The 27094-nt window shown below is 44.6% G+C and overlaps 3 protein-coding genes across 4 annotated transcripts in view; all 3 read right to left on the bottom strand.

Annotated features, from left to right (window-relative positions):
• Nucleotides 1-10: 10 nt before the first annotated feature.
• gpr156 (G protein-coupled receptor 156) lies at nucleotides 11-11761 on the bottom strand. 2 transcript variants are annotated; one of them, XM_084023075.1, is made up of 10 exons: nucleotides 11547-11761; nucleotides 9140-9292; nucleotides 5776-5903; nucleotides 5556-5691; nucleotides 5364-5474; nucleotides 4721-4846; nucleotides 4385-4480; nucleotides 4035-4271; nucleotides 3340-3498; nucleotides 11-2822 (listed from the first exon to the last, which is right to left on the bottom strand). In XM_084023075.1, exons 2-10 carry the CDS (start codon nucleotides 9254-9256, stop codon nucleotides 1464-1466), a joined length of 2469 nt encoding a protein of 822 aa, XP_083879201.1. In that variant the 5' UTR covers nucleotides 9257-9292; nucleotides 11547-11761; the 3' UTR covers nucleotides 11-1463. The 2 variants fall into 2 exon arrangements, with proteins under 2 accessions (XP_083879201.1, XP_083879202.1); XM_084023076.1 differs by lacking the exons at nucleotides 9140-9292; nucleotides 11547-11761 and adding an exon at nucleotides 6812-8096.
• Nucleotides 11762-16052: 4291 nt separating this feature from the next.
• LOC311022370 (leucine-rich repeat-containing protein 58-like) lies at nucleotides 16053-22375 on the bottom strand. The gene is made up of 4 exons (XM_084023574.1): nucleotides 21673-22375; nucleotides 18528-18656; nucleotides 18150-18427; nucleotides 16053-17789 (listed from the first exon to the last, which is right to left on the bottom strand). The coding sequence occupies exons 1-4, from the start codon at nucleotides 22125-22127 to the stop codon at nucleotides 17593-17595; spliced, it is 1059 nt and encodes a 352-aa protein (XP_083879700.1). The 5' UTR covers nucleotides 22128-22375; the 3' UTR covers nucleotides 16053-17592.
• Nucleotides 22376-23211: 836 nt separating this feature from the next.
• LOC311022203 (follistatin-related protein 1-like) overlaps nucleotides 23212-27094 on the bottom strand; it is a 17876-nt gene continuing 13993 nt past the window's right edge. The window contains exons 9-11 of the mRNA XM_084023304.1: nucleotides 26501-26611; nucleotides 26287-26384; nucleotides 23212-24641 (exon numbers count right to left, since the gene is read on the bottom strand). Coding sequence (XP_083879430.1) covers nucleotides 24600-24641; nucleotides 26287-26384; nucleotides 26501-26611 — 251 coding nt within the window. The 3' untranslated portion in view covers nucleotides 23212-24599. The remainder of the gene's footprint in view (nucleotides 24642-26286; nucleotides 26385-26500; nucleotides 26612-27094) is intronic.

Here is a 27094-nt window from a genome sequence, read left to right as displayed (position 1 = left end):
AAATGTGACGGATTAACAATGATTTTTATTCAACATTTCCTCAGTATGTCAGTCCTCACCACGTTGAACAGAATGCAGGTCACTTCGCAGGAAAGTCCTTCCCCCTGCACGGCGATGCAGGCATTCTGTCTTTTGTGTGGTTTATTTATACTTTGTTATGCTCTCTATCAAAGGGAATCTCTCCCAGGCTGCCCTTCAGTGGTTCATATGCAGAATAGAGAGAGAGAGAGAGAGAGTAGCGTCTCAAAAACAGGCAGCGGAGCAGAAGTAACGCAAGATGCTGTTTTCCCTTCATAGCAACACCTCCTCCGGCAAACGCGCATTTTCTGATTAGCGAAAAAATATACAGAGACAGACAGGAGATAGTGGGAGGGAGTGAGAGAGAAAGAGAGGCCAAGGCGGGGAGGAGAAATATAAATATATATATTTAAAAAAAAGAGGGCTCTGTTTTTGTCTATTATGAAAACTCCCAAACTAACTGACTCACAACAAACCTGGGGCAGGGAATTGTTGCCGCATAGAAGTACAGATTTTATTTCTAGGAGTCTGGGGACTTAATAGGGACTCATTTTAGCAGGTTAATCCAGGCCTACATGGAGCCAGTGGTTTACACATGTTCGGTCTAGCTGTTCATGCTGCGGTGGCTCCCTGTTCTCCATGGTTTAAAAGAGGAGAAGATGAGGAATAAACGTGAAGTTTCTTTTAAAAAGAAAACACAGAGTTGCAAAATCAAAGGACACACCCCAGATAAATGTGCACTTTGGACATTAAATACACCTAAATCATCAGGACGGTAATAGTGAGAAAATAAGTGTGTCAAAGCAATAGCCATGACCTGTTTTCTCCAGTGGCTTTGACAGTGTGTGTGTGTGTGTGTGTATGTGTGTGTGTCCAGTAAACCAGCTATACAGCATCAGACAATGAATGTAGAACATGTATAGGCGAAGTAGGAAAACGAAAACAACGGAAACAACAAAATGCAGAACATTTTAAGGAACCGTGTAATATGATAATGTAAAACAACAAAAGGGCACAGAAAGTAATTCTGTCATCCAAAACTCTTATTATAAATATTCAAATAAATACAGCCTTTGCATTATAGTAAAAACAGTGCAGGTTTCTGTTCTGTTCTGTGAAAACTTTTTCTTTTCTCATTTCTGTGTATTTGTCACTCTGAATGGCAGTCCGAGACATTTTTTTGGAATGTAAGGGATTTCATCTAACAGCAGAAATGTACAAATCATGCCATAAAAGTACTAATAAAAAGTAACCAGCATTGTATTGTGTATGAGTTATGAAAGTTTCATAAATACAATAAAAGAACAACTCTGTCAGACAATGCAAGATTCAACAATACTAATTTCATACAGGTTAAAAAAAAAATACATTCCTACAAAAAGCGACAGTCAAATGAATTCAAGTGGTGGAAGTGGATGATTGTGTAAAGTGCAGTAGATCTGTGCTCACACGAAGGTGGGTTTGATGTCTTCTTTGAATACCACAGGGTGTGGGGAGCGGTACAGGCCGGCGTAGCCTTCGTACTCGCTGTCGGAGGAGTCCGAGGTGCTGTCCGAGGACAGGAGAGAGCCTCGCTGCAGGCAGGAGTCACAGTAGGGACGGTGGTAGTAACAGTAGTCTGTGGAGCTGCTGGAGTCAGAGTCCCAGTAGCCACACGAGTCCCTAATGTGTCTGTGGTGCTGCTCGTTATCACCGCCCGCTTCCACGTCAGGTGGAGCTGTGTGATCTGCACAGGGCAAGGCTGAACATCTGTGGGACCTTGAAAAACGCCTCCGACGCTTTCTTATTGCTTCGTTCCCTCCCGCATCCTCCTCCTCCTCCTCCTCCAGCCCGAGCTCAGTGTTGTGAACCCGGAGGAGGGTCCCGTCTATGTCATGGAGCTTGCCTGGATTTTGCGGATCAAAATGGTCTCTTATCTTCCCGCAGCCAGGAGCCTCAGACCCTGCGTAGAAGCAGTGAGGAGCCAACCCTCTTCTGGGCGAGTGGAAGGGCGGCCGACGTTTCCTCATGGCATAGGGGGAGATGCTGGGGTAGCGGAAGAGAACAGGTGGGTGAGGGGAGCGCGGCGTCCGGAGGGAGAGAGGGGAGAGGGCGGAGGCTTCGGTGAATTTGACCTGAGAGGACGCTCTGGACGTCAGGCCGGGCGATCGGAGTGCCATTTCCATGACTGCATCCACACTCAGCTCCTGCAGGATCTCCTGCAGCTGCTCGCTGCTAACAAAACCAGTCAGCCTGGCATTTGGTCCCGGCTGGGTTGTTAGGCCACTCTGGTTGTTGGAAGTTTCGACCTGAGAAGGAGTGAACCCTCTGTGGGATTGTACGGAAGTGACAAAGTGAACGGTCTCTTCTGCTGTCCGGAGTAAGCCAGAGGACTGGAGGGGAACGGGCTGTTTGAAATCCTCCCTGGTTCCCCTCTCAGCTGTGCCAGTGAGGCCAACGCTTGGGACACCTCTCTGGTTTTCACTATTATAAATATCATGAGGCAGCGGAGAGGAAGCAGCATCGGAGGCTGATGTTCTCGGAGCAGAGGGAGGCTTAGAGGATGGCGTAACAGCAGCAGCAGCAGCGAGGTGAGAGGAAGGATGTGGTGGCGAGAGTTGGGATTTATCGTCTCTCTGAGGTAGAGAAGGAGAACGGGGTCCGTCACACTGAAGCTCAGTGGTCTGGGTGGAGGAGGAGTTGAGGTTGGTGTTGGAAGAGTCCATGTCCTGGTCCTCGGGCGGCTGGCTGGCTGACATGAGTCGCAGGAGTTTACCCTTGGCGTTGTTCACCTGCTCCTGCAGACTGTCGATCACAGCGTTCTTCTGCAAATGTAAAACAAAAGCTTATAAACTCTGACACAACAGAATGAACAGTAAAATCCATCCGGCAACATATTGCTGTTTTTTGATGGATTGTTGCCAGTCTGAGATTGCTGTTGCCTTCACTTGAAAAGGAATCACGTCTATTAAGATTTCTGGCTTAAGTCTGGAGAAATTAATTGGCGAATTCATTCGGTGATTAACAATATAGAATAACTGCTCAGCAGTAGGTACAATAATTGAGGATTAGAACACAATAGAACCCAAAAAGGCTTATTTCTACTGTGGTCATCCAGAACACAGCAGACCAACACAACAAAAGCATGAAACCATAACATCTGTGTTTTTGTATTTGATGAAAAATACTCTGTTATTTGTGCAGAAAACAACAAAAACATCTGTATCATATAAATAGATCCACAAGATCAGCTTATAAACACTTACACGTAATATTTTTCTAAGATTTTCTAAGATTTTCTCATTGAACAAAAAAAAAAACAATATAAAAAGAATATAGTACCTCATTAAGGAGTTTTTTCATGGAGCTGTTCTCCCCCAGCAGGTAGTACATCTCCTCCTGGCTGTACACGGAGGGCTGGCTCTTACTCGGGCTACTAAAATACTTGGCCATCTGACTCGGGTTGTTCTGGTCGTCTTCAAACTGCCGCCACTGGGTCAGCTTAAAAAACCATTTGACACGTGAGTTTTGACCAGGTGTGCTGGAGCGTATTGCTCACCGTTCAAATATATCCTCCCTCGCATCGAAGATGCATTCCTTTCCTGTGTAATAAGCCGACTGCCAGACGGTGAGAGAGTCATAAACCTGTTTGCACCATCCTACGTAGTTTAGACTCATTCACACCGTCTGTGTGAGTCACACTCCACTGACAGACGTGGCAAGTTGGCACGTATAAAGAGAACAGAGGTGTGGGCACCACAGTCACTCACAGATTTTACTACTTTTGTCAGAAAAAAGAGAGAAAGAAGAAAAAAAAAACGTTGTCATTAATCTATCTAGATTTTTTGTCTGATTGACTGTTTGTAATGCTGGTTTCCAGACATCACATCCTACGATTAGATGACAATCTTGTGTCTGTGTCATCACTAGAAACGAGGAGGCGTCAGAAAACAAAGAAGAAATCCTGCACTTTCTCCAAAGCGTGCAACTTTTTGCTGTTTCTTGCATGCATCTTAGCTTGATCTGCTTTTTCTTACCTGAGGCACAAACAGCATGCAGTTGGTAGCCAGGGTGCAGATGAAAATGGCACCAGCCACGGTGCTGTAGACCAGGTTGGGCCAGGCCTGCAGGAATATTGACACGGGGACGGCCACAGCCGAGAGGAGGGTGACCAAGGTGACGGCTGTCATGATGGTGGGAGACTGGTTGACCGGAGGGTGGCTGACGTTGCTGGTCAGCCCGGCTAGATAAGTGCCGTAGAGGAGGAGGCAACCCTGGGGAGGAATACGGGGAGAAAGTGTGAATCAAGAAATCATATCACCATGACAACGAAGGGACTCAAAGCAGTCATTAATCTTTTCATTGTATTGCGACAGAGATTGCTTACCTTTTGAACAGTTATAATGATAACCCACAGATCCGAGTACACAGAGGAGCAGGTGTCCAGCTGGGACAAAGAGTAAGAAATGTCTCCATCCACCACCTGGATCAGCAAATATAACATAAGTAAATTGAAAATGGAATACTTTTGGCTGCGTCACCAACATCTATCATGAATTACATTTGAGTTTGAGTAAAAAAATCAAAGTTTCTTGCAATCTCCAAAAAAAAAAAAAATCAAACAATCGTCATGAACAATAATAAGAAAAAAAAATGTGTTGGCAATTAAGTTCAATGTGTCGTAAGCCTCAAACCGCACTCTCTTTTCACCATTACATCCTACCTTGACAACAGCTCCGACAGATCGGGAACACCTGATGGGGTCTGTGAAGTTCCAGGCGGTGAGAACCAGCATGTCCACCAGGATCAACAGAGCCACCATGCCCATCAGCTGGATGTCTCGGATGATCTGAGAGCGACAGTAAAGTCACGGATCACATGTCACACAAGAAATCATAATACAGCATTTTCATCCATATTATTTTAAGGAGACTCCAGTTAGGGAACATTGTCACTCTTGGAAGTGATGAATAAAATACAAATTCATTTGGGAATTATACATAATACACGTTGATTAAGGAAGCTATGAAAATACAAATAAAAAGTAAAAAAAGGAGATATTTGATCAGTGCACCACGTGGCCTGAAAATGTCTGTCTTCATCCTCGTCTGTAACCTGACCCCCAGATGGTTTGTAACACAGAACCATCTGAAACACCGTCATCGGAAACTATTTGGAAGAGGGGAGGGGCAGCGGCTTTCAAAAGATACTCGGCAGGTGATTGGATTAACCGTCTGTCAACATCCTTTAGTGTTGTTTTGTGTCTTCGCCTCTGAATGAAAAACATTCATGCATCCCTGAGCAACTGGATAACAAACACAAAGACGCTACAGTCGTCAATAATGGAAACGGGGGAGAACACCTACCACTCTCTTGTCGGGCACCCGCTGGGTGAACACTCTGTACAGTCTCCACGTCTTCCCCAGAATGGGGCCGAACACCAGGGTGCTGCCGACACACAGGGTCCAGATCCAAGCCTGTAGGAGAGCACCCTGCATAAATATCCAACGATGATCCATCCAACAATATAATAAAGGCTGGAAGGAGACTGTACTTACTTGTAGCACAGCTGTGGACGCTCCATACCGCGAGTGTGACGGCTCGCCGACGGCAAACAGGAAGCCGCTGCTGTAGGTGAGGACGCTTCCGAAGAGGGTCAGGACGTTCAGGTTGGGACTGGACATCTTCACTATTCTGATAATGCAACATATAAACCATCAGTTCATGCAGTAAATATGTCTTTAATAGTTCACAGACGTGTTTGACCTCGTAGTCTACCTGTTGTTTTTGAAGCGCAGGGTGAAGAGGAGGAAGCAGAACGCCAGCAGGATGCCGAAGGAGAGCAGCGTCCACACCACGGCACTTAAAACCGGGGAGAGAGACCGCCTCGGGAGCTCCACCGCCATCTGCACACACACACACACACACACACACACACACACACACACACACACACACACACACACACACACGCACACACACGCAAACCCCTTAAAATCCAGTCATATTACAGGTGTAGCTCATACACATGCGCATTATTTAAATGCTGCTTTTTACATGTTCTGATCCTTCCACTGTGTAAACGATAGATGTAAAAGCAACAAAAGAAGTACACACGATACAAATTAATTGACACATTTTATTGAGGCAAAAAGAGGATTTTTTTCCCCCATTTTTTAATAGTTCAAAAGCATTCAAGCGGGACGGGATGAAATGTCCGATTTCAGACGTTGACGGGCGAGATGATGAGAGGAGCAGAGTTGACTCCGCCGTGATTACGCCGAGGGTTGAAGTACGGGAAAAGTCTCTCGCTGAACGCGTATCCGGTGAATGAGTAGATATGAGAAGCCGATTCCACGTTGTAAAAAGAAACCTGCCCCCACTCCAGATCCACATATACGCCGACTGTGTGGGGCTTCCCGACCAGCGGCACGCGGATCGGAGTGCTGCTGAGGGCCCAGTAGCTCTTGTCCTTTCTCATCCCCAGGGCCCAGTAGCCTGTCTCGGGGTTCAGTATATTCCCTCCTTTTCTGTTGACGGATTGAAGCCCGACTCCGATATCCCACTCTGTCTTGCCTTTCACCTGGACTTCGTAGTACAACCTGCCAGAGGAGAAACCCTCCTTTCCCAAAACGCTGATACCGGGGTAAAATCTCTCGGGGTTGTCCGGGAGGCGCATCGCTACATCGCTGTGGAACACCTGCTTCCTGTTTTCAGACAGCACCAGTTTGGGATGAGCTGTGTCGGGGTCCAGAGTCACATCCACAGCACACTGCTGAGCCCTCCGAAATTCAGTCTCACACAGCCTCTTCACCTCTGCCTTTACCGTCTCCTCCAGCCGGCAAGCGACTCTCCTGACGGCCCTCCTCACCGTGCCCACATACACGGCACTCTCTACGGCGACGTCGGACCACTCCTTGGTGGCTGGCGGCGTGGAGGAAGCCGGGAAGCTCTTGATGAGGTAGAGGTCATCTTCGGTGCGGGCGAGCCGCTCCAGCTCAGCGTTCCTCCGCCTCAGCTCGTCGATCTCCTGCTCCAGCTCCACGACGAGTCCTCTGGCCCTACCTTCCACTTGCCTCTGCTTTGCGCCGATCACTTCCACCAGCTCGGCTTGACCTCTCTGGACAAAGTGGAGCAGATTGTTGAAGACTTGTAAACTCTCTTCAATCTCCCGCTCCGTGTTTCGTCTGCTGAGCTGAACGGCTTGGTTCATTTCGCTGATTTTCTCAAGTCGGCCGTGAATCATTTCTTCCACCTCCGCGTTTATCCTTCCGATTTGAGCTCTCCTGTCTTGGCTCTCGTCCTCTATAGGTACGGTGCGGTGGGCATTGTGGTCCCTCTTAACGCAGGTCTGGCACACATAAGTCTGGTCGGTGTCACAGAACAGGTCCAGGAGTTTCTCGTGCTTCTTGCACACTCTGTCTTGCATGTTCATCATGGGGTTGATCAGGTGGTGTTTCTTGAAGGTGCCTAGAACGTGATGGGGCTCCAGGTGAGTCTCACAGAAGGAGGCCAAACAGTCCAGGCATGATTTAAGGGCCTTGACCCCTTTTCCAACACACACATCGCACGAAACGTCTCCTTTACGGCTGGAATATTGGTCATCATCGCCTTTCTTTTCCAACGAATTCTTGTACTGAGAAGCCACCTCGGCTATGAAGGTGTTAACCTTGAGCTCCGGCCTCCTGTAGAACTTCTGCTTGCACATAGGGCACTGCGACACATTAGCGCTCTGCCAGTATCGCTGTACGCAGTCCCTGCAGAAGTTGTGCCCGCAAGGAGTGGAGACCGGTTGGTTGAACAAATCCAGACAGATGGGGCAAAGAAGCTGCTCCTCAGTCAGCACGCTGCCAGCGGTAGCCATATCTGGGAACACATCCAGAAAGAAAAGCAGGTGGGATTTTATGGAAGAAGTTGGCGCTGGTCCTTCTATTTTTTTTTTCCTTTCCACTATACTATTAGGTTTAGAAACAGTTGTGCCTGGTGAGCAGGCTACGTCCAAGAATAGTAACAAATGCATGGTGTTGTATTTCATCACAGGCTATTTCATTCTAGCTGAGCAGTTTTGGTGTCATACAGTTCAACAAGCAATAATAAAAAGGAGTTTTTAGGACATTAAAATAAAAATGTAAGAAAACAATATCTTAAAATTAGTCACATAATCAATTACCATAACAAAGTGAACACAGTACTACTCTGTGTTCCCTTCCCCTTGAGCGAAGATGATATCTGCACTATGAGACTGACGAATGCATAAATCATCGTCATGACGGAAAGAAATCAAAGAGATGACTTACCTCGCTTTCATGCGGTGGAGCAACGGTGGAGAAAGGCGTCTACAGCAGAGAGTCTGCGTTCCTTGACACAGCGGCTCTACGACTTTAGTTTCTATTTGGAAAGTCACATTAGACTGTCTAGTGCCTGCCTCGTGTTACCCGGCTCCGCTCGCTCTTAAAGGCACCAGCAGCTATGACCATACTAAACATAGCGTCCACCAGTCCAACGGGATTACATTACCAGATCTCTGCTAATCAACTGGCTTCAATGTACTTTTTTAGTTTTTGTTTTTTCGTTCACGGGACAAAGTTTATAGAAAACTACAACTGATTACAAAAATTACTTTTTAAAATGTGTTAGGGAACACATATTAACCATTAACTAGTTTGCATATTAGTAGCATATTGGCTGTTTTTAAGCCATTATAAATCACTTACTAATGTCTTATTCTGCATGATCATATTCTGAATCTATAGGCCAATAACTACTGTGAGAGTTTTCCATCAATAATTTCCTAATCACTGCTTATTGATAGTGAGAAGGTTGTTGTAAACCAGTTAATAAGAAGAAGCTAATAAGAGACTAGTCAATGGTTAATATGTGTTCCCTAATCTAAAGTGTTACCGTAAATTTTACCGTACGTATATCAGCCTGTTGTTTTTATAAATATTCTGTTGGTCAGCCATGCTGGATTCCATCAATGTCTATCATGTCTGTGTGAGTGTATATATACTGTATGTATACAGTATACCTATGTATATAATAATACATGTCCATGTATGTCTGTTTACACTGCATTTGCATTCATAAGATGCGTGCGGGTGTGCGGGTGTGTGTGTGTGTGTGTGTGTGTGTGTGTGATTACCGTGCTGAGACTGCATAGTCTCTGCAGAACGTCCAGACCCTCCTGCCTGTTGACTCCTGAGTGGATGAAGCAGAGCGGGGAATCACACTGGGAGCTGCAGTTCAGCTCAGGCTCCATGACTGACCCCAGTCTGTCCACTTTCACACACACATCCTGAGGAGCAAACGGAGGATATGACGACATGGCTGTTAAACACATTACTCTTTGTAAAACTGACCATTTAAAGGGCAAACGCATCAATTCTTTATATATCTTAGCTCCAAAAACAGATGAAATCCTGCTTCTATATCCAGGTCTCACAAAAGAGTTGTACGACTTGCAGCCACCACAGTGTGGTGCTGTGACAGAAACCTCTATGATGGGACTTTGCACCACATTGATACTACACCAAAGAAAAAGCTTTCAGTCATACGCCCCCAAAAACCCAACATTACATTTCAGATTCATTGAAGATTCGAATAGAAAATGTCAAAATAAATTGGCAATTATTTACCGGCATACCGAGAAGCCAGGACTTGACCTTTGTGACAGGAAGCCCGTGGGCTTGATTTCCAGCATTACATCATCACGGAGGTGAACCAGTCAACACAGGAACACTATCTGCTGTGACACACGTCTGTGCACGACGCGAAACGCAGAGCAAAATGAGAGAAAATGTACAAGAAGGCCACCATTTGCAGGTCCCCTGAGGGCCACGAAATCTGCAGTCGGACAGGTTATTTAAGACATCTAGAACGGAAGACATAAACTTTATAGACGATACAACTGTTTGTCACTCTTGCCACAGGCATTTTTATGAGGCTACCCGCGCTGCACTGACATGTTGCAGATTTAATTACGCGGTAAGGTATCACTCGATACTCCCGAGCTGCAACCAATACAGACCTGAGCGCTGTGAGCGCTGCGGTGACTCAGCTACATGTTGTCGAGACCACCTGTATCCCCACAGGTCGGCAGACAGGTGAGTGTTTACATGACTAGTGCGTTATCAGGCAACAAACATCTGGTCATTGTCTGTGGAATGACTAACCCGCCCACAGCACACGGGATAGTCGGATTATGGGATTGGATCGGAACAGAGCATGTGTGGGAGATCATTGTAAATGATACGTTAATCCACCCAACATGAGATTCGACTTTTTCCTTGGTTGTACATGGAGTCACTTCCAGAAATGACTGGTGTCAGCAGAACAATGAAGCCCACCGGGCAGCGTATCTGGGAAATGTCTGGAGTTCCTGTTCAAAGTCCTATCGTTGCTTTCCAAGTTTAGATCACAGTTCTGCAGCTTCCCGCAGGAAAAGCCGGCAGAGAGAGGCATTTCCGCCGTTTTTTTTTGTTTTTTTCAAAAATCCTGCCTCCGTAGCTTTCAGCTGGGGAGAAAAACCCCGCCACCCAACAGGGGTCAACAAAGGTCGGTCAACATCCAGCAGCGGGGGTCACTGCGTAAGCAGCCGGAGCGGGGCCCTGTCCCAGGACAAGTTCGTTTTTATGGACATGTTTTGACAGAATAGTCATGAGGAGTGTCTTTTGAACTCCTGAAGGCTAAACCGCAACTAATACCTCAGCTACCTGTGGCCTTGGATGTCTTGCTTAAATGTAGGGTGGGCCTAATATGTGCTGTTTAGCTTTCATTTACCCCTGGGCCAATCTTTAAATGGCACTTTTCTTTGATTTATTCAAATATCTGCAATATTTCACCTATTCCTGACAGACCACTGGGCTCAGAGAGACAGAATTGAGTATTACACGGCCTTCATCTGCGACATTTAATAAGAGAACCGAAGTAAAGCCCATCCATCGTCCTGTCAGTCACGCTTTGTGACCACAGGCGCTGAGAGAAGTACTAAAGCCTGGTTCAGGGGCCAATATTGAAACATTCCTCCTCAGTCCGTAATCCGTTTATAAATGTATTCTTTAAGCTGAGTTAGAATGTAATTACTGAAATCCCGCCTCGGGCCCGGCGCACGTCATTTCTGCGCACAACGGTGCATTTTTTACACCCTGGTCCTATATTAGTCACCCCAATTTGTTAGAATGTCATCAGAAAATGATTTTCATCAGAAGTCTGCACCGGTGACGTTTGAATCCATGTGCGTCACAGTGGGGATGGAACTGTTGGTGTCATTTCAAGTGAATTTGCCTAGTTCAATGGAAAACAGACTTATAATAAGGGAAGAACGCGATTAAATTATATGTGAAGTATTCCATTGCAGCCTACAATATTATAAAAGCGGTCCCGTTTGGTGAAAGTGCGTTTTTCTCGTGCGTAAAAACACGTGCTCCATCGCTGCGTCGACGCGGTTGCGCGCTAAAATATCAAACTTGTCAAATTACATCGCGTGAGAAGAAACGAAGACGCAGATCAGCAAAAGAGTAAAGGAACAGAAAAAGTGTTAAAGGGCAAACCTCGGTCTCCACAGTGCACGGAGGATCCCATCGTCGCGTCCCGCTCCTCCAGGCTCCATCGCGCAACACTCAGTAGCTTTATATTAAAAACGGGATAAAAATGAGTGGCGCGTGTGTTATCTAACATAGCGACTAAGGTCCCAGGACTGCAGAACTGTCAGACATCATATCAACATATCCGTCAAAGTGCAGCCGGAGAAGATCCTGTCAGTCGGGAAAAGTTCACCAGACTGCTGGAGTTTGTGCTTGGAGGGAGGGAGGCGCGCGCGCATGTCAGGGACAGGAGGTGTGTATTCTCTCTCTCTCTCTCACACACACACACACTCTCTCTCTCTCCAACTGCTAACCAAATGGGTTTCAGGGTGTGATGTGACCCATGTCATGTGGGGCATGGGGGGAGGGGGGGTTGGGTGCAGCATGTTGCAGGAGCCTCGGGGGACAGGGTGGCATACGGGACAGGGCGGCACACTCTGTCCACAGTGCAAACAACGACACGGAATAACACCACTCGTTTGCAATGGAAAGAGAAACACACATCATCATGTATTTTGTTTTCCTAAAGCAGAGGGATTGTCCACAATATAGCTGGTTCGTCCGGTCACAAGAGCTTCTGTGTGAGAGCAGGAGACCAGCAGAAATATTTCTACATTTGTTTCCGCCAGCCATAAGAGGCATAAAGGTGTTATTAAGACGTCACGGAGATTTATAGAGTGAGCCTACATACAGGGTCATTCCTGATGAGGGAGTGTCATCACTGACAGCTGTAGGTGGGGAGCAGAGACACAGAGAATATGTGGATATTCATTCATCCAGTCATCGACCCCAACATTCAGTCACACACACAGTTAGGGTGCACTTCAGTTCAGAAATATATGCGTTTCCTCTCTTCTAAATTATTTTTTTGCCGGTTTTTGAAAGACTTCTCTGGACTTAAACGTAAAAATCCTTCAGGCATGTAAAGCCATAAATCAAATCAAAAACGAGAAGGTTCACATTGTGGCCAAACACAAGTTTCACTGAAGAAGAAGTCACCAATCATGATTCCTATCAGGATGCAATACAAGCACGTATCATGCTCTTTTCACCACTGGAGGAGAAAAGCATTCCTGACAGTTCTATCAGCTAAAGAAGATTTATCAATGTGTTTGAAGGGATAAATCATACAATCCCATTTAATTGGGTTCAGGCTCGGTGAGAAGGTCCAGCAGAATCCCCAAAAAGTTTCTCAAAACTGATGCTTCCGAAGCTTTATGCAGGATATTACTATATAAAAATACACGTTTTTGTTTAATAAAGCAGTTATCATGCCATCAGGTTAAACATCATGATCAATACATTTATATTCAGTGCCAGCAGGAGCTTCTGTGGACTGACTTCTACAATCATAAGGTCAAAAATCACCAAAAAGCAATGAAAAATGAACCTATCAGTCGGCATATCAACGATCACAACTGAAATAGTGAACTCTAGAGGGTATCGTCTTATTTACTTGTAAACTCAACATTTTCCCTTGTGTTCGGATCAAATTAACACCCATTGAAGGCCTGAAACACGGCTGCCAGCTCTGTTACACCCGAAGCGTGGCGATCACTATCGGGTTTCCACTCAAGATCAGGTTCATGATGGACTGCACCAGCGGCAGGTGGACTGCACCGACGCTCCGATTACCGAGATCTTGAATATTTCATCTGGGGACGTGGGCTGCTGTTCAAAAGGCAAGTGTCAAAGGGGAGAAACTGTCAAGGCGGGGCGAAGCGGATGAAACGGGACACACGCCGTCCTACTGAGGTTACCTCGGATCCATTCCAACATTAAGTTGTTCTAATCAACGAATACAGGCGTCACAAGTCGCCATCTTTTTCTGGACTTCCACGTTCTGCACGTGTATCAGCTGGAGGTTCACCAACTTAAATAAATAACAGGCAAAGCTTTTAAGCTGGTGACACACCGTTTCCTGTTGAACCACTCCTGACAGGCATGCACTGCCGTTTCCTGATGTGGAAGCATCTGCAGCTGGGTTTCAACATCTGACCAGGGTGTCAACCAGACCCACCACACGGTGTTTGGGACCTGTGTGGGTGAAAATGCATTGTTCAGTGTGTGTGTGTGTGTGTGTGTGTGTGTGTGTGTGTGTGTGTGTGTGTGTGAAGCAACACCAACCCCCTCCAGCCCGTCCTTGCCGGAGCCTGGACGCTCCCCTGTGACATGCCCAGGTTTGCCCACTAACGCAATCCCTCTGTGGAAGTCTGCGGCTCTTCCTGCAGCGTTGCTACGGACCTGGATTAGGAGCGTTGGATGGAAGCCCCCCTGCAGGCTCCATTCACGGTGTTTCTAATGAAGCCGGCGATTACGATCAACATGGGGGGGGAAACATCAGTCTAGTCACTCTGTTTTCAAAATTGATTTTAGAGCTTAAGTGGTTAAAAAAAGCAGCATAGCAACGCTGCTAGATAATAATAGACCATGTGATGATAGGGGAACTTGTGAATGTGTTGAAGCTGTTGATGTCGAAAATAAGCTCACGTTGCTTATTTTAGCAAATTATACCAGAATGTTTAACATGATAATTATTTACTTAAATCTGCATTAGTTGTTGTTATTTATTGGCCACTTGGAGGCGCTGCAATGTGCTGTAGATAATAATATAATAAGTATAATACTGTATAATGATTATGGCCCCAAACAGCCACCAGACACAGAGCAACATTAGCATAACATGTACTCTCATTTAAGCCGTTTTGATTTCCACCAACATCGGAGGGAAATATTGGTTTTTAAGCTGCTAAACGCTCCTCACTGTTCATTAGCTAGTTGCTAACGCTCTCTCTCTGCCTGCCGTTTGATGTTGGGCATCATTTAACAATATCGACTAATAATGTGGCAGTAAGTCTTTTTGCTTTCTTCCATTTGGCAAAGTTCAGAGCAGTAAAATAAAATATTAACTCAAGGTCCACTTACTAGCTTTTCTCACGGTTTTCAAGCACATTTCTCATATTTCATCAGCTTGTTGAGCAATCTCCATGTTGAGTAAAGACATACAGCAAAGTTCCAGCAAAAGCCGAGGAAGACGAGTTGAAAAGCTCAAGAAAAACAAACAAAAAAATCACTTCATGTCCTCCAAACAGTTTGCATCTGCCTCTATCATTATGTAAAACGTGTCCAAAATTAATGACACGGCCGGAGGATGATTTTCTTACATTGTGATGTTATAGCGATGTAGAGTCTGTCGAGATGCATGAATAAGGGGATGATGCTGGGTCGAGTGTGACTGTGGCAGCATACATTTTTCAGAACTTCAAATAATCACTGTAACAATCAAACATTGTTAAGAGCAGATGATTATCTCTCCCCCTGTAACCACCTCCACCTCGCCCTGAGCTCCAACTTTCTCCTCATAGAGGGATTAGCCGTATAACTCTGAAGACAACATCTGATTGTTGCCAGGACCGCTGGCTGTCGCGTGTAAAGACTCAGCTGAGTGTACATTAGAAACGCGTCATGTGTGAGGTCCGGCATGCCTGTGACTGCATGTTATACTGTGAGCCGATACGAGCTGGTGTGCCCTGCTGAGGGCAGTAAGAGGCTTAGTGTCAAAGCATTTTGCTCTTTGATCTGCTGATCACCTACAATGGCCAAGTCAATGTATTGTTCACCGTCGCTGAGAAGGTCAAGAGTCAGGAAATTCAAAAACAGAATTTAGATGGAAGTAATCCTCAAATATGTGACCATGCAGAAACACATTTACCTTGCAGAGTTGCAGCTGGCTGAGACAGGTGCAGCATCTTTCTTCTGGGAACTCATAGCTTCCAGTTCATCACGGCTGCATCCGCGTCGCATCTCCGGCTGCGTTTACGACCCTCCCAAGTGGAAGCGCATGTGCACACAACCCTATGGTGTTACATTTCTCCACACAATGTGCTAGTTTCCTTGGTAGACGGGTCCTATGTGCACACATGCTTGAAAGATGGTAGAAGTGGAAACGCAAAAACACTGGAACCCAGCTGTGACTCGGTCCAAACAATGTCATTTTGTGAAACTCAAAGCAGCATTCTTGGCAGTCAGGCTGACCGTGAGGGGGAAAATACATTGAATGAGATGCTGAGATAGGCACACAAAGTGTGAAAAGAGACGAGGGACGGGGAAATAAAGTAGTTAGTGGCTCTTGGCAGGTGATGTTAAGGGACTGGCAGATTGTGTGCGGCAGAATGCACTCGCCTTGGCATCTCTTGGTTCTGGGTTACAGGAGGAGGTCTCTCAGCATTCAGTCTCGATAATGAACTCACCTTCATATGCAAATGAAACCAGGACACATTAAAACTACAAAATGGCTGGATTGGCTCATGCAAACACTCACACTTCAAATAGCGAGTAAGAAACACATCTTGCCTTTAAGCAACTGGCAAAATTCTACTTTAAAAAAAACAAAAAAACATGCAGCTTTAATCAAATCACAAAAGGTCACAATATTAACACATTTGAAAGATATTACAATCAGTCTTTATTATTGTTATCATATACTGTACAATCTACTTACATTATTTGAATAGAGTATAAGTAAATACAATTAATATATCTTCATTAATTTACTGTTCAAGTGCCGTATTCTGCATGTCATGTAAATGTATGTTTAACGTTTGAAAAAGGATTTCTACAAAATCATTTCATTTTGTTATAAAAAGGTTAAACTGAATACAAAATCACTCAGAAAAAGGACTTTATAATTCATAATGCTAAATCACACCACATTTCATGGTGCTAGGCCTGCATCTCTTTCCTTCATACCCTGTTTCAGTGTGTTAGAAGTCACCATTAGTAAGGCACTGTAATGCTCTGGGTGTTACTGTAACATAGAGGACTTCTGTTTCCTAAACATTAAGGGCTAGCTATAGCCTGAAGGGCGTCGCTTCCTCACATGGAACCTTTCTAGTCTAGAACATCTCCCAGCTTTCCATACGAGTAGAAAGACGAAGCAGAGGTGGAACCGAGAACAGAAAGAGCCGTATCCTGTCAGAAATCAAGGTTCGTCTCAAAAAGGATCAATTTAGAAGAAAAATTGTTCGTTCACACACATATCTATATTCTTCTTCCCAGAGAAAACCAACAGCCCTGAACATAAACATGAAGGCTGCCTCTGTGTTTTGCTGAATAGCTATTGTTTCTGTGCTAACACAATGAATGGTTTCCCCTGGTCCACCCCACATCCACTTCCTGTGAGTAACCCTGGACAAGCTTTCTTCCACATACTCACATATTCTGGATTCATGTAAGACAATCATGCCATCGTAGCAAAAAGGTTAAGGCTGGGGTGCAACGGCCGCGGTGCTGACCATCACAGATGAACCCGGAGCTTTTAATAACGTGTGGGACAGTTTAACGGCACAAAACCTTTACCCGGTACGGGTAACAACACACAGTGTAAATAAGGCTCTCACACATTATACTCAATTTAGAATACTGTGATGTAAATCTACGGTGTGTTTCTGCTGACTTTTTTAAAAACTTCTAGTTGGCATAGCAGCTTTGAAACTCACCTGGTGAGAGAAATTTAAACGAAAGCTTGCCGTGTGTCACCAGTAGCTGGACATAAAACACACGGTTCATATCTTAACTTTCAGAAAATACAGATTAATGTGCCGTTGCTACTAAAAAGCACTAGATGTGTATGAAAGATTAACTATGCTGCCGTGCTGAAAAGGAAACGTTCCCTGCCGCTCCTGTGCTCGACCATGAGACCAGCACTTTTACAGACTATGACTACATGGCTCTTTCACTCGTGGTCTCTAGACCGCTGATATTGGTGAGAGAGGGAACTGATTCCTTTCTATAAAAAAAAAACCTAAAAAACACATGCCAAACATGTTTTCAGGGCACCAGGAGGAAGTATGTCTCCATACACAGACTTTAAAATGGTATTACCGCTTTTGTTGTGTGCCATTTTTGTGCGTTCATGCGCAGTAAAGTCTGACAGCCAAGTCCATCGCTGTGTAAATGTTGAACACAGACCAGACAAGGCTGGGCCTAACCAGAGGGTCTCCTCCGTGTCATGCTATCCCAGAAGCACCCTCTGCAGGCGGTATGCCGGCACGCTGCTCTCGTCCTCCGACTCCGACGCGTCGCTCTGGGGGTTGGAGCTGCAGGGAGAGGTGCACTCTGGGGAGCACAGGTAGTGCATGAGGGGCAGCCGGTACTTTCCACAGAAGTCCACAAATTTGATTTGGCGCACACATGAATCGAAGTAGACGCCTGGGGGAAGTAGAGAGAAAAAAGGAGGACAATATTGATGATATCAAAGTAGCAGTGGATCTAATAAAAGGCATTAATGCAAAGTTGGGCTCATTGTTTTCTGATTTTCCTCTAATCTTTGCTTTTTGTCCTTAACCACTGGATACTGTTTACTTCTTCAGATTGGTCACAATTGGCTGACACATGCAACTAGTGGATAATTCCTCATTTTTGAGAAGCAAAAAGAGGTTGAGAATCGATGAGTTAGCACATATCGGTGGAAAAATGACAGAGCTGCATAAAAAACAAATATCCTAACTTTTCACAGTATAAAAACAACTCCACATCAACCTACGACGTTCTTCAAATACTGTGTCTTACCGGCACACTTGGGGTTGGGGCATTTGCTGGCCAGGTCTAGGTAGTGCAGCAGGTTTGAGGGCATGTCGTGGGGGTAGTAGGGGAGATTTCGGCTCTTGATGGTACGTCCTGCCAACTCCAGCAGAGACGGGGGGTCGTAGGTCATCTCTTTGACGAAGCGCACCACCAGTGGGTTGCCACGGAGACTGAGCTCTTGCAGGTGCACCAGGCAGAGGATTTCCCTCGGCAGGTAAGTGAGCAAGTTGTTGTGGAGACTTAGAGAACGCAGCGAGTGGAGCCTGGAGTGAGACGGAGGAATCGGGTAGAAACACATGGTTATATTTAATCTGGATGTTGTTTACTGGAGGGTTACTGGTGGTGTAAGTGTGTGCCGTTTACCTGGTGAGCTGCGGGGGGACACTTTGGATGCGGTTGTCACACAGGACCAGGTAGCTGAGCCGTGGCAAGTTCGCCACTTCTGGAGGAATGGCTGTGATGAGGTTTCCACCCAGATACAACAGCTCCAGACTAACGGAAAAACAGAGAGGAAAAAAAGACAATTTTGAGTTCTGAATATCACAGTACAGTCGGGTAAAGTACAAGTTCAAAACTAGTATTGTAAAAACCTTGAGCATGAAGACCAGAGGTTCTCCATACATAATGTTTAATGATGTTCAATTGATCAATGTTCCATGTCTGCAGTTAAGACTTAAATGTGCTGCCGTGTCAAAGTCAGGATGGCCATGTTCATACATGAGAGGTGAAGGTAAAAAGGTCGTCTCTCTGGGCAACAAAGTGAGCCGAAGTTAAAGCCAATAAATACCATGAGGGGGAGCTAAAGACGCTTGCTTTAAGAGCTTTTCTGTGCATATACCTTTGTTTCTGTGCCGAACTCTTCATAAAGACAGAGATGAAGGGATACAACAAGAAGTTGCCTGAGATCACCAGGATTTTGTCCAATACACACATTTCACAGAAAAAGCCAGTGAAAAAGAGAAATGTGTGCAAATATAATACATGGGAAAATGCTTTGTTTTTTAAAAATACACTTATTATATGTGATGATAAGAAAACCACTTCTTCTGACAGCAATGTTGATACATGATTGTTGCAATACGACAAGAAAAGAGCCTGTAGGTTGATGGAGAGATGGAGTAGAGGGGGTGGGTTAATTGGGAGCGAAAGAGAGAGACGGGGGGAGAGAAATGGATGGCTGGTCAGCGAAAGTAAGCCGTCAGGCCATCTGCCTGCTGGAACTGATGACACAGCGACTGCGAGACAGGAAGCCATTATACTGTCCTTGGTGGCTGAGCACGGAGCAAGCCCCCTCTGTGACGGGTACTGAGACAGTCAGGGTCTGCTCACTGCTCACTCCGACGGTGACACAAATCAGCCACCAGAGACTGGGAAGGGTTAGCAGTGGTGTGTCTCTGGGATAATATACAAGCCTTTTTAGGAGGCCATTCCACACCAGAAACACTGGGTCGAGGCTTCTTCTCCAAGCATTTCATGGAGATGTATAGTGTTTACACTTGTCAAAATAGAGAATGAGGGTACTACTGACATTATCGGTGAATGACAGTGTCGGTGAGCCAGCATGCACTAAGTAGAATTCAGCCATAATTAATCGTCTTATTTATGTGAGTTTCCTACTGCGATGTGTCAACATGTGTGCTGTGAAAATACCAGTTTGACACAGACTGCACTTAAAAAGTAGGGCATGGAGATTATGATTGCATATCAACTGTGTGTGCGTAGCATTTCAGGCAACATACGTGGCTGCAAATACAAAAACAAAAATGGCTTTCGAGTATTTTAAGTTGATTTCCCACGCATATGCTATGTAGACAATCATATTGTCGGATTAAGGATTGCTGCCTACATGCGATTATACATTAAGTGGCCTTTTCATTCTCTTCCTCTTACTTCATTACTGATTGTGCCACACCAGTGTGTTGTGTGTGTGTGTGATAAAGTGAAGAGCCTTGCTTGTTTGACCTTTGGCCTGACAGTGGGTCACTGTAACTTGCTACTGTTAAGCTCGGGGAATGATAAGATAGAAATGAGCTCATAGTTGGTCTCCTTTCGTCTCAGTGTCTCCTGGAAGCTTTAAACTGCAGTCAGGTCACATTAAATGCTGTTGTTTTGAAATGAGTGCCCTCGGTTTAATTTCTCTCGTTTATTTTATCATGAGTCGCATACAATCACAATTCAAATATCTATATTGGCATGACTTACATTTTATACAGATATATTCTTGCTCCATACTTTGGATATTCTTTACAGAATCGTTAGATACTGAAAGACTGTTTTTCATGTGTAATTATAGCACCGTCTCCTCCTTCATTTACTGTCCGTTTTAGTTTAATTGCTCAGAATACATTTTCCTATAATAATAATCCATGGTACTACATGATGCCACTCCTTTTCTGGCATTAGTAACTACTGGTACATCTCCAAAACCAGTTTTGGATCGTTACTGGAAGTGAACAATTATGGTGCACACACTATGAATCATGGTGTTTACGAGATAAACTGCCTGGAAATGATTCTGACACGCAACGGATTGACGTAAAAGGCATAGTAGTCGTTTAAAATGCACTACCAAATATTCTACAGGATTGCCTCGACGCGAGTGTGTAACATACTGTAACCCATCATATTGTTGCATCATATTATTGCCAGGTTAAATAGGTAGGTCAACTCCTCGGACTTGTGCCAAACAGAAGGTTTCGTGTGACTAAAGCGATTGCTCACAGCATTATCTACAACATCACTCATAAACGGGGATTAAAAGCTTTCCACGCATGAAGCATTCTGGCTCATGCAAACCAGGATATCACCAAATATTTTACAGTAAATTTACTTTTGCAATGAACTGAACGGGATAGTTGTTTGGCTGCAAGCTGAGATGGTTGGAGAGGTAACACTCAATGAGTGTTTGATGATGCTGGACGCATTTACAACTTCAACTATGTTAATCTGTTGATTATTTAATTCATCATGTGGTCTATTAACAGTCATAAATGTGTATGATGATGATCACAATTCCCCTTGAGGACATGTAAGGGAATGTCCAAAACAAATAAAAAGATAATAAAAATAAAAATGTGTGTATCTGCTTTATCAATTAATCGACTTGTCATTTTAGCTGTGCAGTTCATTGTCATATAAAACAGGGCAGGGGATCGATTCGCTTGTCAATAACCTCAAGAAATGATATTACTTTTATTTTTTTTAAACTGGTTAATCAATTAACGTTCAAATTTGATGTTTATTGGTTGGAGTCAACCGTTTTATCACCACTGTTACATCATTTAGTACCACGCTAAGTGCCAGTTAACTAAACGAACTCAATTAGAGTCATAATGTGGATGATAACACTAACATTGTGCTCCAAGGTGTCACAAAAACAAAAGACTTCGTTGCCTTCCTCGTCTCCCATCCATTATTGTGATGCATCAACCATGCAGTTATTATGGAATATGATCCCTTGCTGACCTAACCCACGGTGCAGCTCGTGCCGTTACCCTCCGTGACCTACCTGGTGAGATTCTCTACCTCCGCAGGTATGCTTTTCAGTCTGTTTCCGCCGAGCGACATCGACTGCAGACGCCGCAGTTTCGTACACTGGAGCGGGATCTCCTCGAATCGGTTCCCGCTGAAGTTCAACACCTCCAGCTGCAGGGAGCCGAAGTTCTTGGGCAGCGAGAACTCGTCCAGGCGGTTGTTCTTGGCGATCAGCGTCGTCAGCCTGCCCAGCCGCGTTATGCCCTCGCAGATGGCCGACAGTCCGTTGTTGCTGATGTCCAAAAACTCGAGGTTGCAGAAAAGGCTGACCGACGAGGGCAGCGAGGCTAGCCGGTTGTAGTTCAGGTAGAGCTGTTTGGTGTCCCTCTTCCTCTCCTCGCTGATACTGTCGAAGCGGAACACGTCCAGGCTCAAACGAGAGAAGTCGAGCACGCCGTCGCCCACCGCTGCCCCTTCGCGGATCTCCATGTTGGCAATAATGTTCGCGTGAATTTAAAACTCTGGAAGAGCTTGCAGAAGTTTGGTTCTTCTTCTCTCTTTTTTTCCCTGTAGGCTGAACGCCCCCCCCTCCGTGTAAAGCTCCAGTTAGCTCCAGGACTCGTCTATTCTTGACACGGAGAAGAAGGGAAGGACCTCACGCGGGACGTTGAACCACATCACTGGTGGAAACCGAGCTCCTTTATTGAGGACGAGCGGCTGACGACGCGAAGCAAACGCGGCGTCGCGTTCTGCTACAATGTAGCCGTTCTTTGGCGACAGTTGCTTCGGTGTTCAGCGATTGGCTGATTCTTGAGACAAACCCCGCCCACGCCGCCGCTTATTGGCCAGTCGCCCAATCGGTCATACTACAAAAGTAATAAGGATTTGTAGCAGGTTTAATGCACGGGTTTGACTTTTTTTTTTTTCAAATTAATTTAAAAGCGTGCAAAATAACGAGTTTTTTGTGTGAAGTTGCGCCGCTTTTCCGGACGGTGCGCGATGATCTATCACGCTTCACTGTCCAGTGTGGTCTGCCATTATGCAACACCCCTCCTCTGTTACATTATGCAACGCTCTGCTGACATAGATGTGCATAGAATGAGAAAAACGTACTCCCACTGTATTCACATCTACCTATAGGACTGTCACAGTCTCTTCATGGTACTTTATGACGATCATTTGGGCAAATTATATATGATAGATTGTTTTTCTCTCACTTTTGTAGTTACTTGTTAACTGTAAACTGAAGATTTTGCAATCAAAACGTGACACATGCTCAGTAGATGTGATGCATTGTGGCTGTTGAGGCAATATAAGTGACTTTTTTCAAAGTTGCTTTATGGGCACAGCAATTCAGAAAAAAGTGCTCTGGGGCTTTACTATTTAGTGGCTAATGCAGGTATTAAGAAAAAGAAGTAGCAGGTTCCCTACACTTTGTATTTATTAGAGGAAGGAATTACTTGATTTACTTAATTCTGACTATTTTGTACGTGTATTATTGTCCAAAGAGAAAGTTCTTCTTTCATATCAATATTTGAAATTGTAAATTCAACACACAGTGACAAAGCTGAGATGTGGTGTATGGGCTTTATTGGCATACATACATATTCCTTACAGTCTCTGCACCTTTAGTGGAATATAAAGTTTGAGCTTGAACCTAGTAATGCAACTTTCACGCAGACATTTATCAGCGACGGAGTCACAAAGCACTAGTTTACTAACTAAGCTTCAGCACACTCACTCTTTCTATGCCATGTGGCACTAAAGCCTACGTGCAGGCGAAGGTAGAGACCTATACTTCTTGCAGGTCTAAGGCACTGATTTTTATTGTCAATCCTCCCGATTCAGAGACGGGATTCGAACAAACACATTCAACCAACTACACTACTCTCTCAGCATCATACTTTAATAGTACCACACGCACAGTCACGCACACACAATTAATATGCACCCGGTCATCGATGCGTCTACGCTACGTTAGCTGACAGTGAGGCTAGTCCTTCTGTTAAGAGTGATTTTGAAAGCACAGGTATAGTGTTGTTGCTGGGTCCAGAGTATCGTGTTTTACCTGGATAAGTTTTGTACATCATTCAAACACTTCATCAAGACTTTGGTTTCAGTTTTTTTCGTCATGCGATGTTCACAGGTCAGGTCTCACCTGGGTGCAGTTTGTGCTGCTCCACGCCGAATGCTTCGCCACTATGTCTTTGTCTCACAAAGTGTGGGACACAGAGAAATGCTGAACGAAAAAAGCACCGGAGAGACTTGCCTGAGCATAACATGGGAACAAGATGAGTCGAGCCAATAACATATCGTACATAGAAGCAAACGTATTTCTTGAGCGGTAAGATACAAACAGAAAGTTCAGGGTTGTGCTAAACTAAAGAAAGAAAGAAAGACAAGTGCATTGGTCAAGTAGTGGCCTACTGTAGCAGTTCTAAATGGCAACAAAATCATATTCTATATCTTCTCATACCAGCTTCCTTAACCAAGTTCTACTCATGAGGCGCCTACAAGCGCGTGGAGGAACATGCTGAGCCAGGTGTCGAGTAGTGAGCTACCTCAGATGGACTCTCCTAGCTCCTTCCTACACTGCCTTCTCAAAGAATCACTTCCATGTTTCAAAACAGCGACGACTTGACAGGTTCTGTTTCATAATAACTGTTAAAAAATATAAGGATTGCAGTAAAAATAGCCCCAGGGCTTGTGTGGAGGCGCAGTAATACAATCAAATATGACAGTACTGAACACAAGGGAATCCTATAATACTCTTTGATGGCCCCTCAATCTAACGAACATCAAAACAAACAGTTAAACATTATATAAAAACAAAAAGTATAATAATTAACATAGCAGAGAAACATGAAAAAAAAATTCAGTCGATAACAACACATGGCCGCAAGGCAAATCAAGTATGGAGGAAGGTGATGAAGCGCATCCTCTCCTCTATTGCGTCCGTATTTAGACCTCCTTTGTGCTGCCCTTCATCTTCTCAACGGTTTCCTGTTTTTCAAACAGAAGAAGTTGACGGAAAAGTGAGCTATACAGCAGAATATAACACTGAATACATAATGATGCGAGTACTTATTTGTGTAGCGCTTTCTCTTCACGTTTTTAGAAGAACACACATCACTTGAATGCTTTTTCCATTAAAAAAAACAACAACACAGGATTTTGTTTACAGTGGCATTATAAACCGCTCTTCTGGAGTACAGAGTACATGACCTTGCTGACTCAGCCGTGGCCTCAAGCCAGAGCCCTGGTTCTACCTTGTGAGCCTCGTTGCTCTCATTCAACACATATAAGCAAGCACGTATAGACATGCCACAAAAATAATTATGAATGCGCGGGTTCTGGAAAGGTTGGGCTGGTCAGGAACAGATTTTTAGAACTTGGTTCTAGAGCTTCGCTCTCGGGGCCGGAGATGTTCTACATCACTGTTCTTTGTCTAGAGAGATACTAGAACCTGGGGGAGGCTGCACATCTGTATTTGTTGACTGGGGAAAATCCAGAACTTCAGTTTTTTTGTTTGTTTTTGTATGTTTTTTTGGTTGTTGTATGACACCTGCAGTATTATTTGATTATGTTGCAAAGCTCCTTTTTTAAGAATTTCTGTAGCCAAGCACTTTTATCACTGCCTCATCACATGTTATAACGTTGTCAGGCTCATGGTGGACAGTTAAAAATACACATATAAATACTTATACAGCATCATTTTCATTCTATACGTCGTTCTGACCTGCTGACATCTGGCGCCTACATTACCCACAATCGCTGCAACCACAGTTCAGTCTGAGATTCAAGTGTGTTATGCTGATGTAGCCTCGAGCACGCTGCACTTTTCACACACTCACATATCTTACTCTATGCTCCCAGAGTTATTTTTTTCATTGTCAAAGACTTCAGAAATCTTTGTGAGATTTCCGATGCTCTCCCTCCAGCCGCAAAAGGCTTTATACAATCTTCTTTTGTACATATTCAGGAGAACTCACCAAGAGCTGTGAACATACTTTCATATCCAGTCGTTGGAGTTTCCCCTTTAAGGCAGCTAGAGAATGCTGGCTTTCCTAACCCCGGTAATGTATAATTCACTTTTAGGAATAAGTGACTTTATAACACACAAAACCTTAGTTGAGGACTAATCTATAATAAATAGGGAAATGTTGGTGATCATTCGTTCCTGCCATCTGCCTTCCACTTCATATCCACGGCCATTTCACACTTTTATCGACCTCATTTAGAAAACATTTCTTTATTTCCCAGCTTTTTTGATTTATCGTTTCTCTTTTCAAGCCAGGAGTCATAAAGCTGCTGATAGCCCGGCTCAGCGAAATATGTGAGGTTGGCACACAGTCACATAGAAACGTACACCTATACAGATTCTTCTGCATATTGTTTTCTGCTGGCTGAGCAGTTTGATTCAAATGCTCTTTGTCCAGAAACGACAACTCAAGTAATCAAGCTCAACAAATCTCAAAGCAGAATCTCGGGTGACGGCTCATGTCAGCGTTTTTTTTTATTTTATGAACTCTATAACCAAGTGGAATCCTATGATCATCTCAGGGGTTTACTTCTTCTGATTTATGTTGACATTAATATGATGAGTGAATCATTTACGGGGATTTTTTTTCCAAATGCAAAGACAAACCTGGTGCTTGTTGAGCTCAGCCACACGGAGGTTCCACTCCTCCTCGGTCATCTCGGCCCCAGCATCTGCGGTCTCGTCCACAGCTTTGTCAGCGTTGTCTGGGCAGATAACAAAATCATTTGCAGAAAAATGGCCACAAGGCACTCATCTTAACGTGTGACTTTGAATGATAAAAAAAAGAAGAAATGGCATAATCTCCAGCATTTCAACTCACCAGTGCAGGTCATGGCAGTGCAGACCCAGTTGCCGCATGCACAGACACAGCGGTTACACTCTACCTGGGTCTCTGCTCCGTCCTCGTATGTCTCATCCTCCAAGGCACATTCTGCAGAAAGACACATGGCGAGCTATTCAGCCGAGACCACAGATAATAGACTGCAGCGGCATGATAAGAGAAACAGCGTCACATGCATCGAATGACTTGTCAGCTTTTCAAAATGCCACATCATCCATTCAGTAGCTTTAAATTAACATGCCACGGGCAAGTTTTAGCTTGCTCATCAAAATTCAGCAAATCTACCAACACCCGCATGAAGCAGAACTTAGCTGACTGTCCATATAGCATTTATTTTTGTATGCCAGGAAAGTGCTGGCAGGGTGCTGGGGACGCCACAGAGACGACAACAGCGCCTTTCTGAAAACTTAAAGAGATTTTCAACTAGAGGCGCTCGGAGTGCCTGCACAAAGAAAAAATGAAAACAACTGAAAACAGACACAGGCCTCAGCCTTTAGCGTGTTATAAACACACAGGCAACCGAATGTGTGTGTGTGTGTGTGTGTGTGTGTGTGTGTGTCCTTGAGTCTGGTA

The sequence above is a fragment of the Eutrigla gurnardus genome (genome assembly GCF_963514095.1).
Source record: "Eutrigla gurnardus genome assembly, chromosome: 12".
NCBI classification, from domain to species: domain Eukaryota; kingdom Metazoa; phylum Chordata; class Actinopteri; order Perciformes; family Triglidae; genus Eutrigla; species Eutrigla gurnardus.
This window is presented reverse-complemented; position numbering and strand designations above follow the sequence as displayed.